This window comes from Saccostrea cucullata, unplaced genomic scaffold (genome assembly GCF_032062105.1).
Source record: "Saccostrea cucullata isolate Sc308-1 unplaced genomic scaffold, CSIRO_AGI_Scuc_v1 ctg7686, whole genome shotgun sequence".
NCBI lineage: Eukaryota > Metazoa > Mollusca > Bivalvia > Ostreida > Ostreidae > Saccostrea > Saccostrea cuccullata.
The window spans coordinates 36848-61663 of record NW_026935970.1 but is presented as its reverse complement, the minus strand read 5'-3'; the positions used below and the strand labels follow the sequence as shown (position 1 = coordinate 61663).

Below are 24816 nucleotides of genomic sequence, written 5' to 3'. Positions count from 1 at the left end.
AGTAAAGTTAAACATGCTTGGAAGAGAAAAGAAAATGGAAATCAGTCTTCGTGCACCCATGGAACCGAAAAGAAATTCATCAATTAGCCCCCCTCGCCCACCTGATTTAATACCACCCCCACCCCCACCCCCCAAAAAAATACAAATTAAAAAAAAAACATTAAGGGGACATAGCCGTAAATAATTATAAAATGCAAGACATGAATAAACTTATATTGATACGTCTATAATAATAAAAAATAACATTTTGTAAAATAAGGCTTTTTTTTTTTAATTTTCATAACAAATTTACCTAGCCTATCATATTTTTTTTTGGGGGGGGGGGATACACGAATGTAATACATAAAATTGTACATAAGACAAGCACATTAAGGTAAAAACAATGACGCTTCAGTGAAACGTTGCTAGAAGCATCGAATCATTCCAGTTCTATGAAAGAATTTTAGCAGTCCGTTGTACATGTTGTGGTAAAAAACAGGTGAAAGAGCGAGAAAGAAATGCCCAAATCGACATCTTAAGGAACGAAGTGACAAAAACAAATTATTGTGAACATGAAGGACGAGTCCGATGGAAAATCAACGAAAAATGAAAAACTACGAGAATCATTTGAAGAAGACTACGGGTATCCACTCTACCCAGAGCGAAAAAATCCAGAACTTTATAAAGAATATTCTATGTTAAACAGAAGATCTGTAACTGTGATAGAAAAGAAGATAGTGAAATGTTTTACACATTGTAAGTTCCCGAATTTCCTCGAAGAAATACAGTAAATGGAATAAATCATATAATTCTTTTGAAGGATAGACTCATATACGTGAAAATATGAATAGCATTGAAATATTGAATGAGAATTCTTTATTAGTTCTAACCTTTTTAGGATATGTCTGCAAAAGCTTTATAATTTTGTCACTATATTGGCATGTGACGAGTAAATTCGAACTGCTGTGACTATTCTGTCAGTGTTACATGTAATCAGAGACATGTATGATGTAATTCAGCCATAGATTATCCTGACTCAGCGTATATTATGAAATTCCATCTCTATTTTAAGTCATTGTACTCAATTATCACTGATTATACATGTAAAATTTTGCTAGGCTTAGATATTTTGTTATGATGATTTTGTTTAGTTTTAAAATTCGACGGGATCCTTTGATGGTCCTGTAAAATGCTTTATAATATTGGGGACTTTGGTTATTGCTCAAAATCTACATGTACTGTCATATATACAAGTATATGCTTACACACTTATTTGTTGTATGTAGGCCCAGAATTAAGGATATTAAGAGAAGCTCTTAGGGAGCATGGATGGTAAGTAATAAATAAGTAACACAACAAATAAACTTTCTGTGTGTAATTTACTTCATGATTTCCAGAATTCACATGATTAAGATTTCGTGTAAATGGTTACATTAGTGATGTTGATCGATTCATACAACATAACATACACTTGAAAAAATCCTCATTTATTTAAGATTAATGAATATAGTTTGATTCATTTTTCCAGTGACTTTAATTTGAGAAGAAACATATCTGTTGAGAAATGTGAGAAAAAAGTCAGTGGTGGTTATGACCCAAACACAAATCAAGTAAGAAAAAAAGTTTGGTTGAACACAAACAATGTTAGAAAAATTTAAGGTAGATATGACCCCAACCCCAACCAAGTGCAAGTACAATGCAAGTACTATGCAAGGGATAATATGTTGGATATCACTTAAACCTTTATTTAAACCTTGTATTTCTGTTAAGTGGGAGACTTGTACTCTAATTATTACTAAAATACAGATTCTCCAGAACAGAAATGATAAACAGAACTGTATGCTCAAAGAGGTCAAAGTTTTTTTTGTAGCAGATCTATCCCCATGCAAGTACACGTGTACCCTGAAATGAAATAAGCCTTAAGCTGAAACAAACCTGTAAAGATGGTGCACTTTACCAGAACATTTCTTTAGCATGAGAATCTTTCTTCTTTACTTTTTACATTTTTTACTTCTTCTTTATAATAGCCATGACATCAATTTCAACCAAACTTGCCACAAAGCATCCTCGGTTGAAGGGAATTCAAGTTTGTTCAAATGGAGGTCAACACCTTTAAGGGAAGACAATTAAGAATTTTTGAAAATATACTGTCATCTTTCAAAATCTCAAGAACCATAATGATTGAGCAAGAAAAGTTTCACTGATATGAAACCCTTATTACATAGACATTTATATTCAAGTTTCTTCAGATCATGGCCTCCAGGGGTAGGGTAGGACCACCATGGGGGATCAAATTTTTACATTATGAATATTGTATAAGAAACAATAAAGAGCACTTAACCTTAAAAATCAAGAACAGCAAATTAATGGTCAGTCTTCTTGATATAGAAGCATATGGAAACATTCTCAGGTAGTGTAAATTCAAGTTTGTTCAAGGAATTACTCCCAGTGGTATACCCTCAGGTAGTTTAGATCGAAGTTTTTTTTTTAGTATTTTTTTTTCAAATCAAGACATCCCCCATAGTTTTATTTGTAGAACATTTGATATGAAAATAAATATTGTATTTAAATTTGATTTGGCCATCTTTTAAAATTGTTGGTTGCCCTCTCCTGACCAACTGGATATGAATGATGTTGGCAAGACTCAAAACTTTTTTTTTAACCTCCAGGATTTCTTTAATGTACTCTGGATAATACAATTTTAAAAACTGGCATTGAATTTTTTTTGAAAAAAAAAAATAATTTTCTTAACTACCTCATTTACCTACTGACCCAATATTTTCACCCTAAATTGGGCAACCAAACATTTTTCTAAAGTTGGCCTAATATCTATTTTTTGTCATTGATAGATTGTACTTTGTCACACAAACATCCCTCCCTCTGCCACTTGTAAACTCTTGTTCCATGAAATGACACACGCCTTTGATGATTGTCGAGCTAAAGTTGATTTTACCAAGATTGAACACTTAGCCTGTACAGAGGTATTTCCTGTTCATATTCTAAATCAGTGTTTGTTACCATCATAATTGTTGAGCTTGATTTCATTGCATAGCATGCAAAATGTGCAATTAAACTACCACCATTGTACGAAATTAGAAATGATGTTCTTGATTTGATTGCATTATTTTTGTTTTACAGATTCGTGCTGCAGCTTTTGCGGACTGTGGAATCATAAGTAGCCTCCTGAACAATACGGGTTTTGACATCAGGAACAAACACAAGGTACATGTACAAGTATTGTGGAAGAGGTCTTATACTGTTTTCTGTCTTGGTATGGTTGTACATACAAGTAAATATGGTTTTATATTAAGTGCATGTATTGAAATGAAAGGAACTAACCCTGGTTAATAACCATGAAATGCCTATTTATTGGTTGTCAAACTGGTTATAAAAATCATAACATGTCTGAATTCTCCACATACTTTGGATCACTTTTGAACAAGCAAAAAACATGATCTTAGAATAACTGGGTTTAGACCAGTTCAAATGCATTGTTTTGCACAATCCTCTTCCAAGGGAGATAATTAAAATTTCTTAAAAAAGGGCTGGTTCACTATGTTCAAATTATATTGCTCCAACCATAGGATAGGAAAACAATAGGGGGTTCTATGTTTCACTTAAGAATTTTTAAAAAGTCAGATAAGTATATTTTATTAAAGATGCAGTAAAATCAATGCCCTGTTCACACGGAGAGTTTAATTCAAATTAAACGTAAGTTTACTGCGAATTAGCTTCGCTTAGCGTTCACACGAGAATTTAATGCGCATTAGTTTAATTCGAATTAATTTACTGCGCATTAAATTACTTCGCATTAGCTCCGTGTGAACGCTAAGCGAAGCTAATTCGAATTAAATTTTGACGCATGCGTAAGGCTAGAATTAAGTCACAGGACACGTGTTGGTGGTTATATATAGGTATTTGTGCTATACTTGGTTCAAAAATTGAGGGAAAGTATGTTAATCACTAAAATCAATGAATACCTGTAGCCACTACATGATGTATCAAAGGATGGCTCTGCATATACATGACGTGATTTACAAATGATGTCATAATAGACTTACTGTAGAAGAAGAAATCTAATTCGCATTAGTTTACTTCGCATTAGCTGTCGTGTGAACGCAATTTAATTCGCATTAATTTGATTCGCATTAGTTTACTTCGCATTAATTTACTGCGAATTAAACTCGTCGTGTGAACAGGGCACAAGACCAGCACTAACCTTTGGTTTATTTTTGTACCTTTGACAGGACTGTGTGAGGAAGCATGCATTACGATCCATCATGACAACAAGGAATATCACAGAAGAGAAGGGGAGACAAGTGATAGACAGAGTGTTTGATAAATGTTATAATGACGTCACACCGTTTGATTCTCATAAACTCTCGGATGCAGGCTACTATGATAAATATCTCAGGATGAAAAACCAAGAAGAAAATAGATTTCCTAAATTTAGATTCTTCTAATAAATTTATTAAAAAGGTCATTTGTGTCACTCTGTTTTTTTCGCAGAATGTTTAAATTTTTCAATGAAACTACAGTTACATGCTCTAGAATTATTGTTATAGCAGAGTTTATGTTGAGATCCAGACTGACTATGGGCTCTAGGGTTTGCTTAAATTCATAAGCAGATCATTATGCAACCCCATTTTCTACAATGTTGATGATGAACAGCTAGTTTTTGTCTCCCTTTCCCATTACAAACTGTCAATGAGTGAATTGTTTAATTCCATGTTAGGAACAGGGAAAGACTTGTAAGTTTTAGCAGCTTATGAAAGATGAAGAGACAATCATACATATTTTATAAGAGCATCCAATATTAATCTTGGTTTAGAAATCAATTTTGACGCTAACCATTATATTTCTCTCTATGCAACACAATTTTATGAATCATGGAAACAAAAAGTACAAATTTGAAGACAATGAAAAAATGAGTTTATTTACCCGGTACATGATTGTTCCAAAATGAAGATGAGTACGTGTATGATGAATGAATGGAAATGTGTGTATCATTTGAAAAACATGAAATTTGAATGGAAAAGAAAAAAAATAAATGCTTAATCAAATGAATATTTACAAAAATGAAAAAAAGTTGATTTTAGATTAGATGATGCAAGATTGATGATAATGCTGTTGACTAGTTGAAGATGACAATTGTTGGTCAGTGAAGGTCACGGTTGATTGGGCAGAATCAAAGTCTCTATTTCTAGTCTCTATCTCAATGTCTCTGACAATTCTGCATTTCCACTAGCTAGTTCAAATCATGAAAATTTATCATGAAGAAGTCCTGCGGATCTTGCTGGCCCAACAGCTTTCTCAATTTTATGGCTGTCCTCTCAACAAAGTTCGATCTTCTAAACCAGAATGTGGAGCTTAGTGTCTGTAGCTGGGGATCCTTGTTCAGGGCGAAGTAAGCTCTAGTTTTACTAAGGTGGTGCTGAAATCTTTTGATCTGTAATGATAATAGAATTTAAATCTTTAAAAGCGATACAATCCCTGGATTTTGATTAATATCGGTGAGAGGAAAAAATAGAACTTGTGAATATTTACATTAAAAAATTGTTTCCTCAGTGTCCTCTAAGATTCTTTGATACTTTTCAGCTGCTTCTACGTTGCCTAAATATAAAAATAAAAATTTATTATACAAATAATTTATGTGAATTAGACGTTTCCATAAAATGAAGAAATTATTGGGGGTATTTGATTTCAAAAAAAGTCAAGGAGAACTAAGTACATATACCCGGTTTATTTATACTTAATTAAAATCATGTGCTTTTGTCAATAAAAGTCTATCGTTGAGATTTTCTAAGTCTAACGGTTAAAACAGAAGCCATCGTTAAGAATTGAAAAATAAAGCTATAAATAATTTAAAGATCGAGAAGAATTTAGTGTATTTTTTTTTCAATATCTTGTTGCTATTATGTACACCTGGATTTGAAAACGACGATTTAATATACTTTCTTGATTTTAATTCTACATAGCTCTCTAATGACAGAGAATTATCAACATTAGCCTCTATGTAACATTTACATGTACAAAGAACAGAAGTATATATATATAACTTACCGTTGTTGGCCAGATCTAGTACATGTTAGTCCCACATTCTTTGAAGTGTAAACAAGTCTGTCGCTGTCACAGAATTCTTGTTCAAATCCTCCATAAATAAAAAGGCAAACAAAATGTACTTCTTTTGTTGATCTATAAATAAACGATAAATTAAACAAATGATTAATTGTCTTAAAAAACACACATTTCTGTCAACGCTCGTTGTACAATATTCTTGTACAAAGAACTTTATTTGGTAGTATCCAATATGAATATTTGCCCCTCAAATCAAACTTTGATGGAGAAATATTTTATTATGTTCTTAAACAGGGGAATATATATTGACTTCAAAGCACTGAATATCTTTATAAGAAATGACGTCATATGTTTGTAATGACGTCACGAAAATGATGTAAATTTAAAATTTCCATGAATTCTACAGAAAAATGTATATGTTACGTCGATATTTTGAGTAAAAGTCACCGAGCGCAGGTCTGATCAGGATCAATATTTTGATATAATGTGTAGACTGATAATATCAATGAAATATGTAAACATCGTTCCTGAGCAAGCTTGCGCTCTATGAATTTTAAAGCTAAAATTGTTGAAAGAACAAGGTTCACTTTTGCGTTATTTGGCCCTGTGTATTTCTGAAAATCTGAAACACCATAGTTTATTTAACAATGCATTGAATATCACCTAGATCTTTGCAATTGGTGACACTGAAAAAGTGTACAAAAACGGCCAATTTTTAAAGCTATTTTTTAATATTTAATATAGAGCGCAACCTCTGATCTAAAATATGCAGCTAGTAAATGATAGAACCGTTTCTGGAGATTAAAAGACATTTTTATTTTTTAAATCAGAGAGTGCGCTCATATTATTTTTCTTCCCTGAAAGTCTCAATTATACCTGTTTACCTAAAAATTCAAGAACATAGCAATTTCATAAAGCCAGTTCTCCAAGACTTTTAGGAGATAATTTTCAATACGATATGAAAGCATCAAGTCTCTATTTTATTTCAATGCTTCAAATAGAAAATCAAGTGTTGATCAATCAGTTGGTATATTTACAGGACCATTTTATGCATAAAGTGAACCGACTTCTTTTGTCCATTTTGTCCTCTTTCTGAAAAAATGATATAAAATCGGACTAGTTTGTGACGTCATAAAAACAAAAATTGTCAATAAACTACTTTGAAACTTTAAAATGTTCTGTTACTTTATATATTTCTCATACAATTTATAGAATTCAGCACATATTTCAAGAATTTTTCAAAATTTGACTTTTGTGGGGGCAAAGATATGCAATAAACCGTATATTGTTCTTTTAAACGGTGGAAATTTGATTGATTGATTGATTGTATATTGTTTAACGTCCCTCTCGAGAATTTTTCACTCAAATGGAGACGTTTAAATTTATAGTAATGAATTTATTATATTGTAATTATCGATGAAGATGATAATTCATCATCTATTTTAGATTTATAATCCCTCAAAACGACTTATTTTCAATGTTTTAAGGGAACTATATTTTGCGGAGTAAAAATTAAAATCTTAATTAAAAAATACTTTTAAGGCGTAATAAATTAAAATAAATAATGTTTTCTGATAAGAAATATGATTAAAACAATTATTAATACAACTTTCAATCTTTTACAATTTTTCTAAGAATCTTGTAAAACAAGCGTTGACAAATGTGCATGTGGTAGCAGGAACGACAACTCTGGATCGAGAATGGGGGAGGGGGTCTCCTAGTTCGATATATTTGACATTTTCTAGGCTTTTACACAATTTTGATATTTTGCGTGACAGGAAAACGTAAAATATCAAACTCCTGAAAAAGTCTGGGAAACCGAAACGAAGATATTTCGGACTACCCCCCCCCCCCTCCCCCCCGATACATGTAATCTTAAACCCACCCATTCCTTCGAAAACGCGGACCCGTGTTAAGTGGGTATGAAAAGTCATAGATATAAAGCTTTCGTAGAAGTAAGCGGCCACAATCACACGGACTCTTGACAATTGGGCCACCAACCAGATTGGTCCAGGACAGGACCCACTTCATTTCTTCAAAATATATAATTATTAATTGATTATTTTAATGAAGTAAATAAAATCCAAAGCTATATAAATCAACGTGAAAGTATTGTGAAATATACATGTATCAGTAAGTAAATTTATCAAATTTTGAACTGCTCATGATCAATGTAGTCTTTAAGAGATGCATCAAGAGTATAGATAAGTATTAATAATTTTATTCTCTCTCCGAGTGAAGACACATACACATGTATACAAAACGTACAGTAATCATTATAAAACATATCACAGTTTCCATATAAATTTTGGACACAACATGGAAAAATTACCATTCTTATTCAAAAAATTTTTAATTAATTAAATAACATTTTTTTTCATATATGTAAGAGTTTCATCGGACCAATCACATCTGAGAAGATTCAATAGAAGGAGCTTCATGTAATTCAGTCAGTTTTGTTATAAAGTAACATGGTATATAATATTATATAAATTTTTTAGGTCAGATATGCCACATATAGCTAATAAATGAGTGAATATAAAGGAAAGCAATTAAAATTAACAAAATAAATAATTATACATTGTACATATATGCACATTTTAGATCATATCTGATTAAATTTTTTTTAATAAGCACTTGTCATCAACTTTACTGTAAGTTTGAAAGTAAACATTTTGAAAAGAAATCAAAATTTTGTCAAATTAACTGGTATTAAAATGGATACAAATATGAAAAAAATCACATTATCAGATCATATGTATCAATCTTTAAGGTTTTCATTTATCTCATAATTGTATCTAAAAGGTCGAGAGTTAATCAAGTAAGTGTTATTTCTACATTGTCAAATTTCATGAAAACTTTAAGAGTGATTATGATTTTGTTAACATATTCTTTCTCTCAAGAATCCATTTTAACAGTGTGTATCAGAAATGATGTCACATTTTTATATTGGTTGTACTGATCAATACAATTCAAAATAAGTTTTGCTGTGAGTCAATCAAGTAAATGAAAGTACTGGTCAAGGGTTGTCCTGGTCGATACAGTCCAGTACATGTATCTGTCAGGGGTTGTCCTGGTCGATACAGTCCAGTACATGTATCTGTAGAGTGTCCATGTCAGGACAGGTCTGGTTACACTTTGGACATTCAAACTGATGGGGCTCCTCTCCCTCCTGGGAATCACCATGAATCTAAAAATAAATCAAACCATTAAAAATTTCATATTAAATTTATCGCTTTTGTTTGAATATTGCATATCAGACAAGCAAAAGGAATAAGAATTTATTAATTTCAAATGTTCAAGATCATAACAGCACACTGGAGCTTAAAAACCGCCACTTGAATTTAATAACGCAAAAAAAAGAAATCTACTTGCTATGTGAGAACATGTTCTTCACTTTATATTTTACCTGACTTGGAACAGAGGGAGGAGATCTGCCATCATTATACATTGCCCCAGCCCCTGGGGCCTGGCTTGGGTACCCCTGAGGAGGGTACTGGGGGATCTGGTACGGACTCCCGTGGTTCTGATGCCCCACTCTCAGGTGTTGTTGGAGTGTGTGCTGGTAGTTCTGGCTGGAGTGTCGCTGCTGCATCTCCTGGAACTGTCGTTTAGAGAAATTCTCCATTTCGTCCAGTAGCTGCTGGTTGCGTAGCTGGAGCTGTTTGAAGTCATTCTCCATTTGAGTTTTCTCTGCATGAAGGCGTTCCCTTGCGTCTCTCTCAGCATCAAAATCTGACTTCCATACCTCAGCCTACAACAGAAAGTCATCAGGTTTATTTCAATATTGCAGAGATCTTGCAATTACATTAACAAAGTTTTTTTTCTTATAAATACATGTACATGTATCTATACCTAAATCAAAGTTAATGATTGTACACAATTATTGTGGATCAACCTTTTCCTTATGTCACACTAGACTTTTAATAATTGAGTTCTGAGTAATTAACCACACTGAGTTAAGAACCTGAGCATATAGATTATATTAATTTACACACCTAAGCACACTTAAAATTATATTACACACCTAAGCATATTGCCTTAACACACCTTAGATTTGAGAATGGGACCTACATTTTGGAGTACATCAGATCGATACCAGAATAAATGAATTTCACAAGGGACCAAATTGATGAGGTAAACTATGTATATTCTTTTGAAAATTGACAAGATCAAACATACACTCTTCTATATTTCATGGCCATTACATATGTAAAGCATGAACTTTGAGCACAAAGACCACAATAATGAGTCATAAATCTGAGCCTTGAGAACATGAATCACACCGTTGAGATGTATACACACCTGAACCTTGAATACATGGACATCATTTAGAATTAAACACCTGAGCTTTTAGTACTGGGTCCACATTGTTGAGTTACCTGAGCCGTACCAAAGGGGGCCACATTGAGTACCTGAACCTTGAGTATAGGAATCTAATTGCTGAATTACCTGAGCCTTGGATACAAAGAACATATGGTGGAGTTATCTAACCCTTGAGTACAGGGATTACATACTGAGTTACAAACCTCAGCTTTTAGTACAGGGTCCACATTGTTGAATTACACACCTGAGCCTCAAGTACAGTGACCATACTCTTGAGTGTTCTGAGCATCTAGTACAGTGACCACATTGCATTGTTGAGTTTGCGTAGCCTTGAATACAGGGATCATACTTAGTCTACCGAATTACAAATCTGACCCTCAAGTACAAGGACCACATTGTTGAGTTACCTGAGCCATGAGTACAGGGACTACATTGTTGAGTTACCTGAGCCTTGAGTACAGGCACCACATTGTTGAGTTACCTGAGCCTTGAGTACAGGAACCACATTGTTGAGTTACCTGAGCCATGAGTACAGGGACCACATTATTGAGTTACCTGAGCCTTGAGCACAGGCACCACATTGTTGAGTTACCTGAGCCTTGAGTACAGGAACCACATTGTTGAGTTACCTGAGCCTTGAGGACAGGAACCACATTGTTGAGTTACCTGAGCTTTGAGTATAGGGACCACATTGTTGAGTTACCTGAGCCTCTAGTACAGGAATCACATTGTTGAGTAATCTGAGCCTTGAGTACAGGGACCACACTGTTGAGTTACCTGAGCCTTGAGTACAGGGACCACATTGTTGAGTTACCTGAGCCTTGAGGACAGGGACTACATTGTTGAGTTACCTGAGCCTTGAGTACAGGGACCACATTGTTGAGTTCCTCTGTGATCTTTTTGTTTTCCTCCTGTACTTTGTTGAGTTTCTCCTCACGGTAATTAATGGCCTCCTCCCCGGCGTACACCTGGGCCGTCAGCCGACCGATCTGGTCCAGTAACTTCTGTTTCTCTGTCTCTGTGCAACCACCCTAGTACAAATAATATAAAATGATTACAAAAATTTAATATTGTATTTATAAACAAAATTTTAATAAACGATTAGTGCATAATTTGCAAGAGGGTTCTAAAGATCAGTAACATTTTATATCGCTAACAATTCATTCTATTTCAGTAGAGATGTCTACCCCTTATGGCAGTATAAAATGGTTAAAATTCCTTCTCCTTGAAAATATGTACCAATTGTTATGCATGAATTGCAAAATTTGCATCTAAAGTCTTGCATTACATTCCCCTTATATGGTACATGCATGTAAGTAGAATGTAATAATTTTATATAATACTAAGGAGTCAATGCATTAAGGAAAAATGAGTTTCTCTAATTTAGTTAAATGTAGATAACCATTATAAGTTTTATGTAAATTAAAAGTTATATATACCTGTGGTCGTGTTTGTTCTTGCAGCTTGATTCTGTCATATTTCTCAGACAAATTCTTGTGGTCTGACACTAGCTGATTAAATGACTGTCTCAGATCAGCTGATGTTTTCCTACAATGTCCAAAATAACATCATAGCTACATCTGTATTCAAACTATGAAATAACCTTCAAATTACACGTAACATTGCAAGTATTTATTAACTCAACTAGTCCCATCAATGAGATTTTTTTTTACAATATCACACTTCAAATTTTTAAAATCATGAGTACCACATTTTTTTCTTACATGTCACATTTGTTTGGTTTTTTTTTTCAATCACTAACATCATACTTTTTTTTACTCTCTTTCCACTGATATCACACTTCGTATTTTTTTTTTTAATTTACACTTAACTAAGTCTTTTAGTTATTTCTTACATATCATACTTTGATTTTTTTGTTAAAGTGATACCATTCTTGGAATGTTTTTTGTTTAGATATCAACCTTGTTTGTTTTTACACTGTTATAATTTTTGCACTGTTTTTATAAACATAGGTAATCAGAGATTACAGAGCTCACCTCAACGAATGTTGTCTTTAAGTAAGGCAAAGTCACACAATTAACCAAAAAAAAAAAGTGTACATCCAGAAATGCAAAATTTATGCAATATCGATTTGATACTTTGGAATAGACCTATATAAAACTTCAAACTAGTTCTTCATCATGAAAACGTAATTAAAATCCAGCATCTGAAGCAATTTTGAGAGTTTTCATCCCTTGATGCATCATTTGTGCAAGTTTGGTTTATATAAGCTTTACAGTTTCTTGGTAATAGACCTGCATGCATAACTTTTATGAGGTCCATTATCTGGAAAATGTATGTCAAATTCAGCATCTGAAGCAAGTCCATTAGTGTGCAACCTAAGATGTATCATCCATGCAAGTTTGCTCAACATAGAGCTCAAAGTTACTTGGAAATGAAACCTGTATAAAAAACTGACCTTTTCACTAATGCAGAAATGAAACCTGCACCAAAAACTTTAATCTGTTCACTCATCCAGAAAATGTAGGTCAGATTCAGCATCCAAAACAAGTCTGGTAGTTTGCATCCTAAGATGTACCATCCATGCAAGTTTGGTCATTATATGGCTCATAGGAACTTAGAAATGAAACATGCACCAAAAACTTTAACCTGTTCACTCAACCAGAAAATGTAGGTCAAATTCAGCCTCCGAAGCAAGTCTTGTAGTTTGCATCCTACGATGTACCATCCATGCAAGTTTGGTCGCTATAGTGCTCATAGTTACTTGGAAATGAACCTACACCAAAAAATTTAACCTGTTCACTCAACCAGAAAATGTAGGTCAGATTCAGCATCTGAAGCAAGCCTGGTAGTGTGCATCCTAAGATGTACCATCCATGCAAGTTTGGCCAACATAAGTCTTATAGTTACTCGAAAATGAGACCTACACCAAAAACTGCACCAAAAATGTTAACCTGCTCCAAAAACATTAACCTGGTCATTCCTTTGCTGAAATTGCAGCATCTGAAACTTTGACTGGTACAATGAAACACACTAGAAACATCTTCCATGCATGTCTAATCAATATAGGACATAGAAGTACTTAAAAAGAAAACTGCTCCAAACAAGAGGTCCATGGGCCACATCGCTCACCTGAGTAACTTTGGTGATGCAGTTCTTTACAAGATTTCCCCTGCACTTACCAAGGTACATCTATTGTGCCCCCTCCCCCCTACCAACCCCAATCTTTATTTTAATAATTTAGAATCTACACTATCCCAGGATGCTTCCACATAAGTTTTAGGTTTCCTGGCCCACTGGTTCTTGAGGAGATTTTTTCCTATGTATTTCTATGTAAAACTTGGATTCCCTATTGTGGCCCTGCCCTACCCCCAGGGGACATGATTTTTACAATTTAGAATCTACACTACCTGAGGATGCTTCCACATAAGTTTCAAGCTTTCCTGGCCCACTGGTTTTCGAGAAGGAGATTTTTAACGATTTTTCCTGTATATTTCTATGTAAAACTTGGATTCCCTATTGTTGCCCCGCCCTACCCCGGGGGGTCATGATTTTAACAATTTGGAATCTACACTACCCCAGGATGCTCACACATAAGTTTCAGCTTTCCTTGTCTACTGGTTCTTGAGAAGAAGATTTTGAAAGATTGTTCCTATATATTTCTATGCAAAACTTGGATTCCCTGTTGTGGCCCCTCCCTACCCCCGGGGGTCATGATTTTTACAATTTAGAATCTACACCATCCCAGGATACTTCCACATAAGTTTCAGCTTTCCTGGCCCACAGGTTCTTGAGAAGAAGATTTTTAAAGATTTTTCCTATATATTTCTATATAAAACCATGACTCCCTAATGTGGCCCCCCCCTACCCCTGGGGGTCACGATTTTTACAATTTAAAATCTACACTACCTAAGGATGCTTCCACATAAGTTTCAGGTTTTCTGACACACTGGTTCTTGCGAAGAAGATTTTTAAAGATTTTTCCTATATATTTCTATGTAAAACTTACATTCACTATTGTTGCCCCGCCCCACCCCGAGGGGTCATGATTTTTAAAATTTAGAATCTGCACTACCTCAGGATGCTTCGACATAAGTTTCAGTTTTTCTGGCCCAGTGGTTCTTGAGAAGAAGATTTTTTAATGACCCCACACTATTATTGTATTTTCTTGATTATCTCCCCTTGGAAGGGGACCTGGCCCTTTATTTTTAAAATTTATATCCCCCTTCATCCAAGGATGCTTTGTACCAAGTTTGGTTAAAATTGGCCCAGTGGTTCTTGAGAAGAAGTTGAAAATGTGAAAAGTTAACAGACGGATGGACGGACAGAGAGACGTTCGGACAGACAGAGGATGACGGACAATGGGTGATCAGAAAAGCTCACTTGAGCTTTCAGCTCAGGTGAGCTAAAAACTTAACCTTAACCCGGGACGCCAACACCGACGCTGAGGGTATTACATAAGCTCCCCAAACTTCGTTGCTGTGACTAAAAAATCATACATGGTATTTTGGTGTTCCTTTCTCTTTGCTGTTAGTGTATCCTACTTGTATTTTACACTATATAATAATTTTTGGGAATGCTTTTTTTTAAAAATATAAATTGTACTTGGAATTTTGATTTTCCTCTCTCTCCATTTTTTTTTACACAATTATAATTTTTGGACTGTTTTTATATAAATCATACTTGGTATTTTAGTGTTTCTTTCTCTCGGCTGTCAGTGTATCCTACTTGCTTTTTTTTTTTACACTGTTATAATTGAAAATGGTTTGCTATAAATCATACTTGGTATTTTGGTGCTCCTTTCTTTCCATTATACTGTTATATTTACATTTGCAAATGTTTTCCTTTATATAACACTACTGAAAGGAATGCGTATCTATAACTGTATAAATACAGGTATGGGGTCAAGAGGTCATAGATGCGCAGCACATTTAAGGTTACAAAAAGGAGGCGGAGCCTAATTTGTACGGGAAATCTTGACTATGACATCATACACAATATACGTCATACAACATTTCTTTAAAATGCCACAAAATGAGTTTATCAGCTAATTTAACCAGTAAGAAATCATCAAACTACATAAAACCTTACTACAGCGTGTTGTTTTTTCGTTAGTTAAATCCCACATAACAAGTAATAAACAAGTCACTGATCGCAATACACTTGTCAATATGACGTCATTTCTTACAACGTGACGTAGTTTGTATGCAGTGAGACACAGATCAAGTAATATTTTCTCAACAAAATATGTATTTTCTAATTAAATAAAATATTATTTACAGATATTCTATGGGCCAATAACCTGAATTTAATGTCTTCTTCGCTATTTTAATAATATATTTTCTGTACATTACGTATTTAATTGACACTGCCGTATATTTGTATGCAAGTACATCGGAGGGTAATGTGGGGGGACTTAATAAATCGATGTAGTGCAAGGGCATACACTCTATGGATCAAAGTAAGCTTTTACATTTCAACTATAGAACTATTTAGGTATCTGAAAAGTGCTGCGATCCTGATGAAATCTTAAAAACAGTTTATTTATATCAATATTTCATGCCGCTGACCAGCAAAAAATATAGCATTCTGTCATACAAGTATAATTTTAACAATGAAATTGCAGAATTTAGACAGGATCGCAGCACTTTTTAGAAACTACAATACGCGTTGAAAATATTTATATACTAAACTTGGAAAATTATCTTGGTTATGCCCTTGCACTGGTGACATTTATATGTATCATCAATACTTCAAGTCAATGTGCTAAAATCGCGTGACTGCCGCATCACGTGACTAATCTAAATATAAAATATAATCGTCCTCGACATGTAGTTATTAATCATAATTACAATTATCCGATATAAATAATGTACTAAAAATAATCGCCATCCCAATTACGAATACATTTTTAAATACAAAATTTAGTCGATATTTCCATTGCGCACCTTAACTGTACTGCGTGTGCGTATGGATAATCGTTTGACGTAATTTCTCAGTGACGTCATAAAGGGTCGACGCGCGTTCAGTGGATTACAATACTTGCCGTTTGATTTGAAAAATAATGCATTTCACACGTTAAAAGTCACAATCAGACAAATATAAAGTATGAATAAGTCACAAATGTAAATATACGTAATAAGGTATCATTTTAAAACATCTATCGGGCTATAAATACGGGTTGGTACGAGATTAAATTCATCATAAAGCCCTTCGGGCTTTATGGAATTTAATCTCGTGACCAACCCGTATTTATATCCCGATAGATGTTTAAAAATGATACCTTATTTCTTAAATAATTTTTGCGATGTTTTTATATAAATCGTACTTGGTATTTTGGTGTTATATAAATCGTACATGGTATTCTGGTGCTCCTTTCTCTCCGTTTTTTATTTACACTTTTATAATTTTTATATAAATCGTACTTGGTGTTTAATATATATATCGTACTTGGTATTCTGGTGCTCCTTTCTCTCAGCTGTCAGAGCGTCCTCATAACTCTTCAGTGACAGTCTCAGAGTCTCCACCAGGGCGGCGTCCTCAGTGTGCTGTCGACGGAACTCCTCCTGTACGTGCTCCACTTCCTGTAATCTTTTATGAAAAAAAAGAAGAAAAGAAAAATATGGTAATTTTCAAGCTAACAATAAGACTTTTTAATATTCTGAAATAGGATTGTAGTTTTTTTTTGGTCTATACCAAATTTTGAGTAGTCAACTAAATATAATGGGGTTACCATAGATTTTTTCACTCAGGCTGCTATAAAAAAAGACTTGAAAAAAGAAAATCCAGTCACTGTAGATTTGCACAGCAAGAAAAAAAGGTCAGTTTTAATATAATATCTGATGTACATGTACAGATGTAATACTTTATACAATATCTTTGTATATACCAGTAATGGTTACAATAACTTGGGAAAATTTTGTTTGAATAGATTATTTAACAGTTCAAAATTATATATAGAAAAAAATTAACTACATGCATGCCTATTTTTGCATTAAAATTTTTACAGTGTTTTATGTATGTAGCAATCTTCTTCAAAAAAATATCTTATGTAATTGAGTAATTCTTATGCTTGGGGTTTATTTCGGGAATATTTTACAACTTCCTTATTCCCCTTCCTTGTAAAATGGAAGCTTCATTTAAAACAATGGGACTTTACAGATTGCTTCCTGTTTGTTTTATTCAAGTGTGACAAAGTCCATAAGTTTTAAAATGATTTTTCTTCCCTTATTCTCAATGCAAATTTGTTTTAATATTGATTGTGTATACATAGTTTATACAATAATGTACTAGACAGTAGTAAATGTCATATCTGAATTCACTGCCAGCCAGAATTTACAATTTTGAAAGATTTTTCTTTTATTTCTATTGCTACAATACATGTACAAAATGATGATTCAAAATGTTCACATATTAAATAAAAATTAAAGGATTTTAAGGTCTAACTCAATTGTTTTTTTTTCAATTTAAGAAGTCATCTAAGGTTTACTTACAATTGTAGTTGCTACTCTTTTGTTTAAGAAGTCACTTGCTACTCTTCTGTTTTAAAGTCATGCAAGGTCTCTCAATTGCTACTCTTTTGTTTAAGAAGTCATGAAAGGTCTACTTACTTGCTACTCTTCTTCTCCAGGGCCTCATTAGCATCCTCCAATCTTTTTTGGGAGTCATTGACCTGGGTAATCAGGGTCAGGACTTGGCTGCGCAGGCTCTGTACATCACTCGTGTAAGCCTTTGTCTGGAATTGATCAATAAAAAAATCATAAGAATTCTTAATCAAACTCATATCAGACAGCATATATCAGTGCATGTACATGAACACAGTTTAAAAAGAATTATTTTTAACTTCAATTCTACAATTTTTGTATAAATTGTCTCAGAATTTTACTTTTACGAGGGGTGATCAAAAAGTTCGCAAACTATCTCTATAACTAGAAAACCACAATTCAGATTAGAATGAAATTCAGTACACACATAGCCATACACATGTTCTATAAATAGCATATGCTGAATAAAGTTTCTCTGTCTCCTTGTTTGTGACGTCACAACGTGAAAATGACGTCACTATTTAGGTCACTTGTGACGAAAAATGGTTGTCTCAGTCGAACTCGTTCAACAGACTGTACAATTTATTGTATATCTTAGAAATCCCTCTACAGTATCATATAATAATTTGTAGACAGTTTATTGAGATAAATTAGTTCCTATAAATTCAATTAATGATTGGATTAATCGATTTAGTGAAGGAAGGCTGATGGTTAAAAATGATACTTGTCATCTTGCCCAGTGAAAGCAAGTTTGAAAAGATATGTATTTTTAATTAAGCAATTTGCAATCAAAGACCTCCAATTAGCACTTTGAAAAATAGTTGAATATTTGAAAAATGATACAAGTATTAAATACCTAAGATATCGTTTACTTTAGATTTTAAACATATTAGATATGATAAAAAGGATGCACCCATTCTCTATCCACCTTGAATAAACGTCTCTCCTGAGACAGAAGATTTGTGTTTTAATGGTCGCCATGCTTATTTTTGGAAAGGATATTATTATCCACCCATTCTGTTGGCGAGATATGACCATTTCTGACAAATAACTGTTCTTGTCATAAAAATTAACTCACATGGAAAGAAATATAAAACTCAGATTAAGGCCAGGTAAAATTAATCTTTAGATTCTCATCCTAATTTGCTAAAAAATTGGGGCGGGTGGGCGGATTTTATTTTTTATTTTTTATAATTGTTAAATTGTAAGTATCAACAAAACATGGACTCTTCGTACACATTTTTTCATTATGTTGATGCCAATATGAATATATTTTATTTTTTTCAAATTCTTGCTTAAATTATTAGATATTTATTGTTAATTAACAAATTATCAAGTACACATATACGGCACATGCAAAACAAAATGAGGTGGGGTTCTGATACCAATAAATTTTGTATGCATGACTTCTCATCAGCCTTTCCCTAAATACCCTTGAGTTTTACCTTCAAATCCCTCTGATTTCTGTGAAATATCATAGATTTCCACCTTCCTAAAAAATTGGATCGTTCTAGAAACTTGACATGTTCGACAATAAAATAGGTCATATTTACAAAATCTATAAAATATTCTAATAAAATATGCTACCGAAAAAACCTAGGCCTGAACAGTTTTAAGATTTAACATTTTCTTAGCACTAAACATTCTCTAAAGTCTGCCTACCATGTTTTATTTTTTTTCAAATCAAAATCACACACAGTTGGAGATCGTTAAAACTTGATCAGGTGTCATTTTCCATGTCTATTTTTATACTTAGTTTTAAAAAAATCTTTATAAAAACTTGCTCATGCCAGTGATGGTATCTAGATGTGTTTATGCTATTATTTTTTCTCTGCCTTCTCTATACTGACAAATAATCTTTTCCTTACATATTTAAACTGCTTTTATTGCCGATTTTTCTCCATTCTTCACATGGCTCTTTTGCTATAAATAGCGACACGCGACTTTTAATACAGACGGGAGATAACTCTTAAACTTCACCCAAATTCTTACTGAATAAAAATACATGAAAATGCCTTTATTAACACTCAAAAATCAAAATAAAAACGCCGGGGCGGGAGACTTTGAGAGGGGGCGGGCGGGGATGAGAATCTAAAGATTAATTTTATCTGGCCTAATCTTTCAACTTTTGTGACAGAACGCTATGGAGTGGGGTCACGTGACTGCCAATATCACGTGATTCGCGCATGCGCAGAACGGTGGTTGATGTGCATTAAAATCGGGGAGGATTAATTTAAAATATAGTCAATATTAAAACCAAATATTGTTTCTTGTATGGAAGTTATTCAATTAGTTTGCGAACTTTTTGATCACCCCTCGTACTTACTGATAATACTACAGCAGCTGCTATAATTACCGGTATTTTGATCTGACATACGTATATGGGTGTAATACAATTCCACAAAACTAATTTTTCCTACCATAAAAGCTAAATACAGTAAAACTTATTGTAGACAATTAGAACCTGTTCATCTTTGGTCTGCTGTAGCTCATGTTGCAGCACATCCAGTTGCTGCAGCAACTCCTGCTTCTGTTGCTGGTGTTGCTTGGTGAGACTTGATATGTGTTGCTGCTGTTGCTCCTTGTACCAGGCAATCTCTTCTTCTTTCTGTTTCAGTCTCTGTTTGAGTTCTCCCAACTGTAGGCATGGTAAGAATAACAATTATGCCACCTTATGGTATATGAAAACCAAAATTCCTTATATCATACTAAATACTGCAGAAAAATTTCTTATTACATACTAAAGATAGCACAAAAAAGAACAATGTATGGTAATCCCTAATGTCTGAATTTGGTCCATTTAATGAAAAAAATGAAAGTAGAGCTATAATCGCAATCCTTTGCTGTAAACAACATATTAAAATGATGCATGTTTTAAACTTTAACATATACTTTACCTATAAAGAAGCAAAAAAGAACATTATGAAGTAACTCAATTTAACTTCTATTTATTACATAAGTATAAATGTATTCAACTGATTTTAATATTTCTCAATTCATGTACTATATAAATGCAAAGAAGACCTTAAAATTTAAAACGTATTCAGTGTAAAGCTATACCTCTGTGTGAGCCTCTTCTGCCCCCTGTGTTTTCCTGTCCTCCTCTTTACTGACCGCGAGGTCCTGATAACGTGATGCCTCTTTCTCCAGCTCCTCAATGCGGCCCCTCAATACCCTCACCTCTGATTTCATGCCCTTGTTCTCATTCAACAAGCCTTCAATTCTCTGTCCAAGCTCCGTATTCTCTCGCTCCAGTTTTGCATTTTCTACCTGAAGTTCTTGTTTCACATTTTTGTAGGAGTCCAAGTCCCTTATTAAACTCTCATTATTTTCTCTGAATTGTCCGAGCTGATTTTCTAGTTGTTTTATTCTAGTTTCTAAGCTTTCTTTTTCCTTTTCTAGTGCTTCTGTTTCACTTCTGTCTTGATTCACAAGTACCTATATCATGTATATGAAACGAAGAGAAATTTTTCAGAAAGATTTCAATATTTGATCAAATTGATTGACATTCATATTTACGCTGATGGATAATTAAGAATAAGACATAACTCCTGTAATTTGTACATTTTCAACTTATCAAATAAATTTCTAAACAGATCTCCTATCCATTTTCATATAGAAAATGTAAGAGTCAATCAAAGTTTTATTGTTAATAAAGAAGAAATCCTTTGTACTTTAAATTTACAGAATTCTTTGATTGCTATTGTTTGTTTTAAATAAAATTCAAGTTCAAGTGCACTGTGACAAATCTTCACAGAAAATTTATTATTGTGAATGCAGCATAAATTAATCCCACTTGGAAACAATTATTTACAGAATCAACACAGTATGAGAACAATGTTTTACCATTTCAACACTAACAGTCCAAGTTAGTTAGACTTTGAGTGACATTTACCATATCAATACAGACCCTTAGTCAGAGGTTGAGTGACATTTACTGTATATATACACATGGTCATTGGTCTGAGTTAGTTTGAGTTTGATTGACATTTACCGTATCTACACAGTCTGAGGACCTGTCCAGTGATTTACTCTCTAACTTTTTCTTCAGCTCCTCCACTGTCCTCACCAGCCCTGTAACAGCTTCCTGCTTGTTTCTGAGCTCAGCCCTGACCTCCTCAGCTGACCTTTCCAGCTGTGTCATATTGACCGCCTACAGTAAATGGACCAACGTTCAAGATTAATGAAATCTTTTTGTCTGCTGTGTTTATTTATTGAACTGAAAGCCTTGATGTCAACAGATTTTGATTTCAATTGGTAGAACTATAGTATAAGTTCTTGCCATGAATAATTTTAATGAAAGCTTAACACTAGAGTTTCATGAATTTTATCAGTGGCATTACAAAGCAATTAAATAAAATCTGGGTACATGAACAAACTTTTGATAGATGGTCAAAGTTAACAAAATTATTTTCCAATTACATTTACATGTACCAATATCTATTTTTTAATAAGGTACATGTATCATGAAATTCTCTACCTTTTTGGAGACTTCCCGTTTGAGATCTTCATTCTCTTTAGTCAGGGTCTGGACTACCTCCTTAGTTTGGTCAAACTTTTCTTTGTTTTTCATGTTGTTGCTGCGGATCTTTTCCTTCCACTCGGCCAGATTCTGGTATTGAATCTTCATCTTCTCATTGTTGTCCCTCAGGTAATCTAATGGAGTATAACAGCCATAAAATCAGAGTAAAACAAAATTCACTATCTTACTTGACAGAGATGCATTACATGTACATGGATAATTGAGGTAATTGTACACGTAAATGTAAAATTCCATGTTTACTTCTTTGTCTAATCAAAGAGTAGATGGTTATGAGTATGATAACTTTTTTAATAATATATTCTTTTTAAAGATATTTTTTTCCATTGACCTCTACAGTAAAGCATAACCAGTATTAATTTGATTAATTTGCATACTTTCATAAATCTATTATAAAATAATAAAGTTAAAAAAATTAAGTTTAGTTTTGTGCAATAAAAATATGGGATACTCCAACTATTAATGTACATTAAGAAAGAAGCATGTTACCTCTGAGTTCATTATTTTCTCTGTGAAGTTCCTGAATTCTCTCCAGTGCCTGCTCCAAACTAACATCTGTCATTGACATCTGACCCAGGCCTTGACTCAGGCTCTCCCCCTGTGTACTCCGTATACTAGACGGCATTGGTGATATCACATCATACGACACAGCACCATTCCTTGTGAAATTTACTGCCGGGGTATGAGTTCCATTCATCATAGCTTATAATCTTGGTTTCATTGCCGTTTTTCTGTGGAAGTTGAAAATTGTAAAATGAGAGAGAAAACAAAAGTGGTAATATGACATAATGTGATTTTCCCCCTTGAATTTAAATAAACATTGAACCAAGAAAAAGAAAGAATTTCACATATTTTTATAACTTGTAAGTTATTTCTCATGACTGGTCATAGTAAAAGAAGCAGAAAGTGAAATTATATGTCAAAAAGCTGACAAATACAAGACCACGAAGACAATATTGCAAAAACATTTGTTTACCAAATCTCGATTTTGTTATATACAGTTTTCGGAAATTAAAATTGAATGCTTCGAAGATTCTTCCCCAAAACAATTCAAAAATATTAAATTAACTTGAATGACTTTTAACAGGCAAATTAAATTCTAAATCTTAAGCTACAATATTGATATCTCACTTTGGTTAGACTGTGAATCGACAGAAAAAACGAAAGTACACATTTGTCATTGTTTACGTCAAATTATTATCAAGAAAAGTAACGCAGTTATGTGAATTATATACCTTTGTTTCTTACAGATAGCCTGAAGCAAGATTAACCACAAATGTTAAAGAATCGCCAAAAATAGAAGTCAGTATTTCCGAGATGAATACAAGTAAGGAAATGCATAGTGCCACATAATTTTAAAGTCGTCTAAGTAGAGTATGTATATCCGGGAGTATAATTACGCGACCACAACTAACTCCTACACGAAAACGAGTCAACAACAAAAAAAAAATGAATAAGTTATTCAATTAGATAATTATTTTGAAATTTGAATTGAAATCAAAAATAATTAAGTATTCAATACAATTTATTTATTCAATTTGACAAAAAAAACCACACATGTGGCGCAAGTCATACATGCCGTCACAGGCACATGTTTCGTATACGGGGTAACCCTTACTTAAATGGTAAATATAAGTAGCGGGTATCCCGTATACGAAACAAGTGCCTGTGCTTACAGTAAAAAAATTAAGAACGAGTCACCTACATATTAACGCCATTTTCATATTGTGACATCACAATGATGGATGTATTTATAGAACATGTGTATGACTATAGGCGAGCCAAATTTCATTCTAATCTGATTCGCGGTTTTGTAAATATAGAGATAGTTCGCGAACTTTTTGATCACTCCTCGTATTGCACTTATATTCATTGTATAACAAGTAAAATTGATGCAAAGCATCAAATCGGCCGCTAACAAAATCTAACATTTCTAAAAGTACTTTCACAAATTTATGAAAGCATCCATGCAAAGAAAGCACTTGTCAAGATATTCAAAGCTGAAATAGTGATCATTTTTAATTCAGGCTGTCTTCAAAGCAAAATACTAGTAAAAAAATATATATATTTTAAAAATAATAAAAATATATATTTTTTAAAAATAATAAAAATTTTACTGCATTTGCTTATCAGTTGGATTCATCGATGCCATAACGTCAATGATTAATGATAAGAAATTATTGTCATCAAAATGATGATGTAGGTCTCTCATGGTGAACCAAGTGCTGATACCATAGATCTTTGTCACGTGAAAAAGCATATGATTTCTGCAGAGTAGGTTATGCTGCACGGCGCGGTGCAAAATGTAGAAAAATAATTCTTGTGTCATTCGTAAGTGTAGCATATTCAAATCAATTTTTACTTGTTGAATTTTTTTCAATTTTTATT

The 24816-nt window shown here is 33.3% G+C and overlaps 2 protein-coding genes and 1 pseudogene across 2 annotated transcripts; 1 reads left to right on the top strand and 2 right to left on the bottom strand.

Annotated features, from left to right (window-relative positions):
* Window positions 1–551: 551 nt before the first annotated feature.
* Window positions 552–4446, top strand: LOC134244380 (mitochondrial inner membrane protease ATP23 homolog). The gene is made up of 6 exons (XM_062726658.1): window positions 552–735; window positions 1266–1311; window positions 1508–1589; window positions 2829–2960; window positions 3118–3201; window positions 4227–4446. The coding sequence occupies exons 1-6, from the start codon at window positions 552–554 to the stop codon at window positions 4440–4442; spliced, it is 744 nt and encodes a 247-aa protein (XP_062582642.1). The 3' UTR covers window positions 4443–4446.
* A 781-nt stretch (window positions 4447–5227) lies between these two features.
* LOC134244381 (uncharacterized) lies at window positions 5228–6136 on the bottom strand (annotated as a pseudogene).
* A 2922-nt stretch (window positions 6137–9058) lies between these two features.
* LOC134244384 (optineurin-like) lies at window positions 9059–23806 on the bottom strand. The gene is made up of 12 exons (XM_062726662.1): window positions 23703–23806; window positions 22918–23159; window positions 22369–22544; window positions 21883–22041; window positions 20949–21326; window positions 20353–20526; window positions 17955–18079; window positions 16795–16935; window positions 11823–11931; window positions 11235–11414; window positions 9467–9811; window positions 9059–9247 (listed from the first exon to the last, which is right to left on the bottom strand). The coding sequence occupies exons 2-12, from the start codon at window positions 23126–23128 to the stop codon at window positions 9119–9121; spliced, it is 2127 nt and encodes a 708-aa protein (XP_062582646.1). The 5' UTR covers window positions 23129–23159; window positions 23703–23806; the 3' UTR covers window positions 9059–9118.
* Between the last annotated feature and the right edge of the window lie 1010 nt (window positions 23807–24816).

Bases quoted from the DNA above. Each gene is read 5' to 3' on its own strand.
- LOC134244380 (XM_062726658.1), top strand. From the start codon at position 552: ATGAAGGACGAGTCCGATGGAAAATCAACGAAAAATGAAAAACTACGA. The intron at 736-1,265 runs GTAAGTTCCCGA...TGTTGTATGTAG, and splicing joins AGTGAAATGTTTTACACATT to GCCCAGAATTAAGGATATTA. The intron at 3,202-4,226 runs GTACATGTACAA...TACCTTTGACAG, and splicing joins ACATCAGGAACAAACACAAG to GACTGTGTGAGGAAGCATGC.
- LOC134244384 (XM_062726662.1), bottom strand. From the start codon at position 23,128: ATGATGAATGGAACTCATACCCCGGCAGTAAATTTCACAAGGAATGGT. The intron at 20,527-20,948 runs GTATAGCTTTAC...CCATGCCTACAG, and splicing joins CAGAAGAGGCTCACACAGAG to TTGGGAGAACTCAAACAGAG. The intron at 11,932-16,794 runs GTACGATATATA...TGGACATTGTAG, and splicing joins AAGGAGCACCAGAATACCAA to GAAAACATCAGCTGATCTGA.